General features: G+C 35.5%; 1 protein-coding gene across 1 annotated transcript in view; it reads left to right on the top strand.

Moving 5' to 3' along the window:
* Positions 1 to 317: 317 nt before the first annotated feature.
* LOC122808625 (tumor necrosis factor receptor superfamily member 5-like) overlaps positions 318 to 10,663 on the top strand; it is a 448,756-nt gene continuing 438,410 nt past the window's right edge. The window contains exon 1 of the mRNA XM_044079589.1: positions 318 to 379. Coding sequence (XP_043935524.1) covers positions 344 to 379 — 36 coding nt within the window. The 5' untranslated portion in view covers positions 318 to 343. The remainder of the gene's footprint in view (positions 380 to 10,663) is intronic.

The following is a 10,663-nucleotide window of genomic DNA, read 5'->3' as shown; positions in this document are numbered from 1 at the left end:
ATAAAGTGAACAAGTCAGTCAGTCTGCAATTATTCTTTATTATTAACTTTTGTTTTCACTGTTGTGACCAATGTTAGTCTCACTTCCTTTCAGGGGTCCTTATTTAAATTCTTTATTTTGATAGCTTGAGATAGTGCAAAATATCAGAAACTGCTGAAGAAATAATGCCGTCACACATATGCACTCTAAAACATTCCTCTTTGGAAATTCCCAGCTTTTGTTACCTATTCTCTCACAGAAAGCCCCTTTATGAGACTCCTCCCCCCCGGTCCTGTACTGGTGCTGTGGAGATAGGATTCAGATGAAACACTGAAACACTGACAGCTATAGTTTTGGTCTCAGTATGGAAACTCATTCACTTACCTTCATGCTTCTCACAGTAAGTTTAATTCCGCCTGCTTTTCCTGAGGTTTTGTGTGTGTGTGTGTGTGTGTGTGTGTGTGTGTGTGTGTGTGTGTGTGTGTGTGTGTGTGTGTGTGTGTGTGTGTGTCTGTATGTACCCGTGTGTGTGGATAAAGGAAGTTTCCACAATGCAAAAATTTCAAAGATTTTGTTTGGATATCTTAAACGAACTTTGTTTGTACCGACAGGTAAAAAAAATAAAAAAAATGTGTATGTTTCTGAGTATGCAAAAATGGAAGCAATTTACATGACTGGACATAAACATTAACTTTGCCTTGGCTGATGCTGAGAGTATGTTAACGGTTGGACTGCATTTTTTTCTGATAGCTTGTTGCTTATTACTAAGACAATTAAATTGGAAATGTTTGATATAAAATGCAGAATCTGTGAATCAGTGATGGATTTAACTACCAAGAACAATATTTGCAAGTATTACATAGATACATTCAGTACATATATAGTATAGCTGTCTCATGTCTGACTTATTAATACAGTAATTATGTGATAGCATTTTCATTTAGAAAACATATATAACAGCAATAATGTTATATGCAGTCATTTACATTTGCATAGTTAATGTTTTTATATCATTTTATTAAACTTGAGTAATTATGATGGTTTATTTTAAATGTTCTGCATGTCTGTTCTGTATGTTTTCATTATGAACTTTTTTTAGAATGTTAAATTTAGTATGAAACGTGTACATATGAAGACAACATCTTTTGCTGTAAAATTTAGTTGCGATGAAAGAATGGTTTATTCCATTCTTTGCTTGTATTTAGACAGCACAGTATTGTGTGCATCTGTTTAGACAGGTGTAGCATATGCTTCCTTCCCTGACTCTCCCTCACTTTTATTAGAACGCACTAGAAATTATTGCTGCAGTTCCAAAAAAGCAGTGGTAACGATGCTTTGTTCTACCAGTCTGAAGTAAAATTAACAATAAAGCAGCTTCTTCCTTCATGGTTGACATGTGCTATTTCATACAATATGGTAACTTCGTAACTGTTGGGAGTACATAAAACACTAGCCTTGTCTATGAAAAAATTAAAATTTTTTTTTTACAGTACTCCTCTTAAACTGACGTGTTTTCTGCTCTCCATTGTTCAGCAGTGCAGTGTAATTTTTGTCATCTATCAAATAACTGTTTTAACATTTATTTATTTATTTATTGCTTGCATTTGTTAACATTTATAGTGCAATGAGCAGGAATTTGCCCCATTTTGGTGGAGTTCAAAGTTAAGATTACAATTTCTTCTTAGACATAAAGACAAGGTACAGTTGTGTACTGTTTCAGGAACACTTACGATTTCATAGTTTGGTACAGAGATTACAACACAGATACAATTGATGAAAGACATACGTAATATATACAGTAAACATATGCAGACAGTAAATTATGTTGGTTATTCTGTTCTATGCAAACAAGTATGTTGGATGTACATTGCATGTTATGGAAGCATAAAATGGCAGAATTTGTGACTGGGTGAGTCGTTGTCAGTTTTGAGTTAATAAGGCTGACATTTTGAATATACATTTAGGTTTATGGGATGTCTGGAAAATTTATGAGATTACTATAGTAGAGTAGGGTGTTTGAAGACAGGGAATTTGGGAAGAGTAGAATAAAAGAGAATAACCAAACTGAGAATGGAGAGATTGTATTGTATTATGTTGAGGGCAGGTAGGTATATCAGGGGTGTAAGGTAGTGAATTAGCCAGAATTTGAACAGCAGCAGTACCTGGAATTCATGAGGTAATGTTTTAGGTCATGCATATGTTTACAGAGCATATAAGGGTGGCATCATCAGTGTATTTGGATTATAGCAGCTTGTTTGCAGACTAAATGAAGGTAATTTATAACTATATTGAAAAGTACGGGGTCAAGAATAGATTGCTAGGGGACTCCCACTGATATGTGCAGAAAGGAGGAGATACCACTTTGCCATATGACAGACTGTTGTCTAGTGGACAAGTAGCTATCAAACCAATAAAAAGATGTAGGGTTAAGTCCTAGGCATACTTTTTTCTAGATTTCTTTTTTGGTATGAAAATATGTCAAAAGCTTTGGGGAATAACAGAAATATTGCTGACACTAAGTTACTTGCATCTCTACTTTGATTTATAGGTTCATAGGCTCATAGGTAAGTACTAAAACTAAGCTCTTACTATTCCTACCTAAAGCTCTAGCCCATCACAAATCCACCTTTCTCATATCCTCACTAAATGGCACCATCATATCACCAGATTTACATACTAAACTTCTAGGTGTCATAATTGACGACCAGCTCAAACTAGACCTCCACATACTTCATTCTATAAAGAAAATGCACCAAAAACTGGGCATGTTATATACAAACAGCAAATTCGTGACCTCCAACTCTAAACTACTGCTAGCCCAATCCTATCTCCTCCCTGCCCTCCTCTATGGCTCCCCTCTATTTTCCAATTTACAATATAACCTGCTGGCAAAACTTGACCAAACGTATAACAAAATTGCTAGATTTGTCACCAACAGGCCCTATAAATCCCATCACTGTTCTGCTCACAAAAACTACATTGGCTCAAATTCCCACAACGTCTGACCAAATGTCAATTGATCCAAGCTTTCCGAATTCTTAATTCTAACTCTGACTATCCATCTCTGTCTAACATGATCTCCTGGTACACCCCTCCCCGATCCCTGCACAGCTCTGATAAACTCTTTCTACAAGTCAATAAACCCAATATTAACATAGGTAAAATATAGCAATAACCCACGCCTGGGTGTGGGTAATGCTGGATTTACCCACGGTTGGCGTGGTTTGGTCCCAGGGAAGCCCGGACCAAACAAAGCCAACCGTGGTAAATACAGCATTACCCACACCCAGAAGTGGTTATTATTCATGACATTATTTAAGAAAAGAAACTATTACTTTTCTTAAATAATGGCATAGTATAATGCCTGTTTGCTGCCCTTCCACAGATGTCTGGCATCCGCAGGAGTTCTGATGTACTGCGCGCCTGCGCAGTACATCAGAGCTGTGCAAAGCAATGGAGAAAGCAAGATCTTCATTGCTTTTTTTTTAGTGTTTCGCTATGTTAAATGGGTTTAACATAGCGAGACAGCTTTAAAATAAGCAACGGAGATGTCCGTTGCTTATTTTAACTGTCTCGCTATGTTAAACTCATTTAACATAGCGAACACTAAAAAAGCAACGGAGATCTTGCTTTCTCTGTTTTTTTTAAAAACCTGTCTCGCTATGTTAAATGGGTTTAGCATAGTGAGACAGCTTTAAAATAAGCAACGGAGATTTCCGTTGCTTATTTTAAAGCTGTCTCGCTATGTTAAACCCATTTAACATAGCAAGACAGTGTTTTAAAAATAGAGTTATACTAATGGAAAAAAGTCCGGGCGACCGGACATTTTTCCATTAGTATAAATCGATTTACAAAGGGCACGCTGGCCAATCAGCGTGCACATTTTGGGATAATAATGGGGGGTCATGGTATAATAGTTTATAAACACTCCATCTCCCTTATTTGGCATAATCTTCCACTCCATATTAGAAGTCATACCTCTCTTCCTAACTTCAAACATTACCTTATTTTGTACCTCCATAACAACCCTATATGTACCTGTAACCCTATATGTACCTGTAACCATCCTACTTAACTCCTCCCTTTCCATATTCCCATTTCTCCACTAGACTTATCATTAAGACCGTTTTCTTCTTTCTTATCTTACTTTATCCAATCTGCTCTTCATTCTATATCCTCCCTCTTTATATATTTACTTTATCCTACTGCTCTTCTTTCTATACCCTCCATCTTTATATAATTTACTTTATCCTACTGCTCTTCTTTCTATACCCTCCCTCTTTATATAATTTACTTTATCCTACTGCTCTTCTTTCTATACCCTCCCTCTTTATATAATTTTCTTTATCCTACTGCTCTTCTTTCTATACCCTCCCTCTTTATATAATTTACTTTATCCTACTGCTCTTCTTTCTATAACCTCCCTCTTTATATCATTTACTTTATCCTACTGCTCTTCTTTCTATACCCTCCTCTTTATATCATTTACTTTATCCTACTGCTCTTCTTTCTATACCCTCCCTCTTTATATCATTTACTTTATCCTACTGCTCTTCTTTCTATACCCTCCCTCTTTATATATTTACTTTATCCTACTGCTCTTCTTTCTATACCCTCCCTCTTTATATAATTTACTTTATCCTACTGCTCTTCTTTCTATACCCTCCCCCTTTATATATTTACTTTATCCTACTGCTCTTCTTTCTATACCCTCCCTCTTTATATAATTTACTTTATCCTACTGCTCTTCTTTCTATACCCTCCTCTTTATATATTTACTTTATCCTACTGCTCTTCTTTCTATACCCTCCCTCTTTATATCATTTACTTTATCCTACTGCTCTTCTTTCTATACCCCCCTCTTTATATATTTACTTTATCCTACTGCTCTTCTTTCTATACTCTCCTCTTTATATATTTACTTTATCCTACTGCTCTTCTTTCTATACCCTCCGTCTTTATATATTTACTTTATCCTACTGCTCTTCTTTCCTCCCTCTTTATATATTTACTTTATCCTACTGCTCTTCTTTCTATACCCTCCTCTTTATATCATTTACTTTATCCTACTGCTCTTCTTTCTATACCCTCCTCTTTATATATTTACTTTATCCTACTGCTCTTCTTTCTATACCCTCCTCTTTATATATTTACTTTATCCTACTGCTCTTCTTTCTTTCTATACCCTCCTCTTTATATATTTACTTTATCCTACTGCTCTTCTTTCTATACCCTCCTCTTTATATATTTACTTTATCCTACTGCTCTTCTTTCTATACCCCTCTTTATATATTTACTTTATCCTACTGCTCTTCTTTCTATACCCTCCTCTTTATATATTTACTTTATCCTACTGCTCTTCTTTCTATACCCTCCTCGTTATATATTTACTTTATCCTACTGCTCTTCTTTCTATACCCTCCTCTTTATATATTTACTTTATCCTACTGCTCTTCTTTCTATACCCTCCTCTTTATATATTTACTTTATCCTACTGCTCTTCTTTCTATACCTCCCTCTTTATATATTTACTTTATCCTACTGCTCTTCTTTCTATACCCTCCCTCTTTATATATTTACTTTATCCTACTGCTCTTCTTTCTATACCCCCTCTTTATATATTTACTTTATCCTACTGCTCTTCTTTCTATACCCTCCCTCTTTATATAATTTACTTTATCGTACTGCTCTTCTTTCTATACCCACCTCTTTATATAATTTACTTTATCCTACTGCTCTTCTTTCTATACGCTCCCTCTTTATATATTTACTTTATCCTACTGCTCTTCTTTCTATACCCTCCCTCTTTATATATTTACTTTATCCTACTGCTCTTCTTTCTATACCCTCCCTCTTTATATATCTACTTTATCGTACTGCTCTTCTTTCTATATAATTTACTTTATCCTACTGCTCTTCTTTCTATACCCTCCCTCTTTATATAATTTACTTTATCCTACTGCTCTTCTTTCTATACCCCCCTCTTTATATATTTACTTTATCCTACTGCTCTTCTTTCTATACCCTCCCTCTTTATATATTTACTTTATCCTACTGCTCTTCTTTCTATACCCTCCCTCTTTATATATTTACTTTATCCTACTGCTCTTCTTTCTATACCCTCCACTTTATATCATTTACTTTATCCTACTGCTCTTCTTTCTATACCCTCCCTCTTTATATATTTACTTTATCCTACTGCTCTTCTTTCTATACCCTCCTCTTTATATATTTACTTTATCCTACTGCTCTTCTTTCTATACCCTCCCTCTTTATATATTTACTTTATCCTACTGCTCTTCATTCTATACCCTCCCTCTTTATATAATTTACTTTATCCTGCTGCTCTTCTTTCTATACCCCCCTCTTTATATATTTACTTTATCCTACTGCTCTTCTTTCTATACCTCCCTCTTTATATATTTACTTTATCCTACTGCTCTTCTTTCTATACCTCCTCTTTATGTATTTACTTTATCCTACTGCTCTTCTTTCTATACCCCCCTCTTTATATAATTTACTTTATCCTACTGCTCTTCTTTCTATACCCTCCCTCTTTATATATTTACTTTATCCTACTGCTCTTCTTTCTATAACCTCCCTCTTTATATATTTACTTTATCCTACTGCTCTTCTTTCTATACCCCCCTGTTTATATATTTACTTTAGCCTACTGCTCTTCTTTCTATACCCCCCTGTTTATATATTTACTTTAGCCTACTGCTCTTCTTTCTATACTCCCCTCTTTATATAATTTACTTTATCCTACTGCTCTTGTTTCTATACCCCCCTCTTTATATAGTTTACTTTATCCTACTGCTCTTCTTTCTATACTCTCCCTCTTTATATCATTTACTTTTTCCTACTGCTCTTCTTTCTATACCCTCCCTCTTTATATCATTTACTTTATCCTACTGCTCTTCTTTCTATACCCTCCCTCTTTATATATTTACTTTATCCTACTGCTCTTCTTTCTATACCCTCCCTCTTTATATAATTTACTTTATCCTACTGCTCTTCTTTCTATACCCTCCCTTTAGATATTTACTTTATCCTACTGCTCTACTTTCTGTACCCGTCCTCTTTATATATTTAGTTTATCCTACAGCTCTTCTTTCTATACCCTCCCTCTTTATATATTTACTTTATCCTACTGCTCTTCTTTCTATACCCTCCACTTTATATCATTTACTTTATCCTACTGCTCTTCTTTCTTTACCCTCCCTCTTTATATCATTTACTTTATCCTTCTGCTCTTCTTTATATACCCTCCCTCTTTATATCTTTACTTTATCCGACTGGTCTTCTTTTTATACCCTCCTTCTTTATATCATTTACTTTATCCTACTGCTCTTCCTCCTATAAACCCTCTCTTTATATAACTTACTTTATCCTACTGCTCTTTTTTCTATACCCTCCCTATATATATTTACTTTATACTGCTGCTCTTCATTCTATACCCTCCCTCTTTATATATTTACTTTATCCTACTGCACTTCTTTCTATACCCTCCTCTTTATATCATTTACTTTATCCTACTGCTCTTCTTTCTATACCGTCCCTCTTTATATATTTACTTTATCCTACTGCTCTTCTTTCTATACCCTCCCTCTTTATATAATTTACTTTATCCTACTGCTCTTCTTTCTATACCCTCCCTCTTTATATCATTTACTTTATCCTACTGCTCTTCTTTCTATACCCTCCCTCTTTATATATTTACTTTATCCTACTGCTCTTCTTTCTATACCCTCCCCTTTATATCATTTACTTTATCCTACTGCTCTTCTTTCTATACCCTCCTCTTTATATATTTACTTTATCATACTGCTCTTCTTTCTATACCATCCTTTATATATTTACTTTATCCTACTGCTCTTCTTTCTATACCCTCCCTCTTTATATCATTTACTTTATCCTACTGCTCTTCTTTCTATACCCCCTCTTTATATATTTACTTTATCCTACTGCTCTTCTTTCTATACCCTCCATCTTTATATATTTACTTTATCCTACTGCTCTTCTTTCTATACCCTCCTCTTTATATATTTACTTTATCCTACTGCTCTTCTTTCTATACCCTCCCTCTTTATATCATTTACTTTATCCTACTGCTCTTCTTTTTTTCTCCTCCCTCTAGATCACTTCATTCCTCCCCTACTTCTCTCTTCTTTTGCACTTTCCTTCTTCTGACCTTGTATGTAGCTATGTACTATTCTTTGTATTACATTTATTTTTCTTATCCATTGTATCCATATGTTTGTTTTGCTCTTTATATTATTAACTTGTCTCTATTTGTATGTATTTGTATGTTTAGTTTGGGGCTTTTCCCCTCGGGTCTCCACTGAAAATGGGTAATTTCTTACCCAGTTGGACTAACCTGGTTAACAAGTGTGAAATAAAATAAATAAATAAAATAAAATACTAGGCTAACTGCCCTTGCGCATCATTTTAAGCCTCTCCAGTTTGCCTTTTTCTGCTCAAAATAAACTATCCTATTTGGTTATAGATTGCCTTACCCATCCCCTGGTTGATTATTATATATTACTCCTAATGAGAATAAATGGGCTTGTACCACAGATAACTCGAGAGGAATTATACATCGGATAAACCATTTAGGATCTGCATCTGTCCATTAATTTACAGGGGCAGTCCTGGGGTAAATTTTATGTTTCCCATCCATAGATCTAAATTGTGCTTGAAAATGGACAGGGATGAACTTTGTTTTATGTGTATAGGGATTCTGTTTCATAGCAACCGTATCCTCTGTGAAATTTAACTGTCCCTCCAAACTGTTCTAGTGATGCTGCAGAAGAGGTTTAGATCCCTAGACCAAGTATTTTTGATACCGTCTGACTTTTTGATGTGCAGTAAATCCATCATTAATGGGTCGGAGGATGGCTTGCATGCTAGACACTGGTCACCTCTTAGCAGTCTGTAGGATACCGAGTATAGAGACAGGGCTTTGAGTTAGCCCATGTAGGGCATGTTGCTTAGGCCTTGTATCCTTTTAGTAATTTATCTCTGTGGATATTGCAGCTGTTGCATGTGTGTGGACAGTTACAGTCCAAATGGTGCAATATATTCAGTGATTGACCTAATGATTGCTAAGTAAAAGGGACTATGACATCCCTAGATCTAGACACAATCCTTTTATTTGTAATATGTGCAATATAGAAGGACTTCCTTACAATAGACACACACATTCATCAAATGTTATATCACTGTCCACATAAGTTCCAAAATCCCAAACAACTGGGTCAACTCTAAGGGCTGTTGTAAAGCTTTTGAGAAAGGTTGTGGTACTGTTGTTGGGGGCAGAAACCACGTTTTGTTTGGTGTGAACAGGTTGTTTTGAGTAATAGAAGTGAGCAGTTGTGATTGGATGCAATTTCCAGGAATTTTGATAGTGGGGATAGTATAGCTATTGGTCTGTAGTTGGTAAAGTCTGTGGATTTACCACCTTTGTGTAGTGGTAAGATGAAGAATTTTTTCAGGTTTCAGGGGCGTAACTTTCCTTCAGAGAACAGTTTATTAGATGTCAGTGCATCTGCTGCTGTTTTAAGGTATTCAGCAGGGAGGTTGTCAAGGACTAAGATAGCATTATGCTTTGTAGTGTTTTTTTTTTATGGTTTTACTGGGTATGGGTTTGAAGGAGGGAACATCGGGGGTGTGTGAGGGGTTGAGGTGGTGCTATGGTAGTGGAGGTAGTAATGTTATGAATAAAGGTTGCTGAGGGATCAGGGAAGGGTGAGGAGGTGGGTGAGTAAGAGTGGTTTGGGGGGTCACTGATTCATTGAAAAGATGGTTAAACTGGTCTGCAATGGATTTGGTGGGTGTATATGTTGTTAGTACTGATTGATTAGTGAGACTAGGTTTCGTATTTACTAATTACCACAAAAGCTTTGGATTATTATGAATTGAGGTCTGCAGTTTTGAGCAATATGATTTTTATCTGATCAAATTTGTTGTTTGGCATAGTTTCTCAGTTGCTAATATTTTTGTAGGTTTAACTCAGATTTGTTTTGGTTCCAGGCTTTCCAGGCTGTGTCCCTTTGTACCATGAGTTGTTTAGTTTTCCTACTTAACCATAAGGTTGGGTTTTCTTTATCCTTTGTTTCTTCTTAGAGTGACATGAGTATTGAGTATATCAACAAAAGAAGAGTTTAAAAATGTGGCCATGTCATCTTGCTGCAGTGATTGTAATCTATGCTAATTTACGGATTGTAAGTATTTGGTAAAACTGTTTTCTTGGAAAGAGGTTAGGTTGCAGACATAGTTACTCAGTTGTTTTGAGCAGATATGTGTTCTGTAATTGCATAGGAGGGGAGGTGATAACTTATAATGTCTGGGAGGCTAGCGGGAGTTGGCGTACCTAATCAATGATGGACTTTTCCACACTGTTTTTATCATGTCTTTTTGTGGTGCAGATAAGTTGGCTGTATGCAGAATAATGTACAGTAGCATTTAAAAAATGTGAAAAATAACAATAATGCTGAACACCACGATGAAATAAAAACCTCTGCACAAAGATAACAAGACCATAAACATGTGAGAATTAAAAAGTTATGTGCAGAAGTTACCTAGGCAGTCCATGGAGCAACAATATCAGGTAAAAAAAGTCCAAATTCAAAGTAACACCAAATTCTTTGTCTCTTCAGACCAATTCAGCGTCAAAACAGCT

The sequence above is a fragment of the Protopterus annectens genome, chromosome 8.part0 (genome assembly GCF_019279795.1).
Source record: "Protopterus annectens isolate FY-2018-M chromosome 8.part0, PAN1.0, whole genome shotgun sequence".
NCBI lineage: Eukaryota > Metazoa > Chordata > Ceratodontiformes > Protopteridae > Protopterus > Protopterus annectens.
Note: the sequence above shows the minus strand (reverse complement) of the source record. Positions and strands in the feature narration are given on the sequence as shown.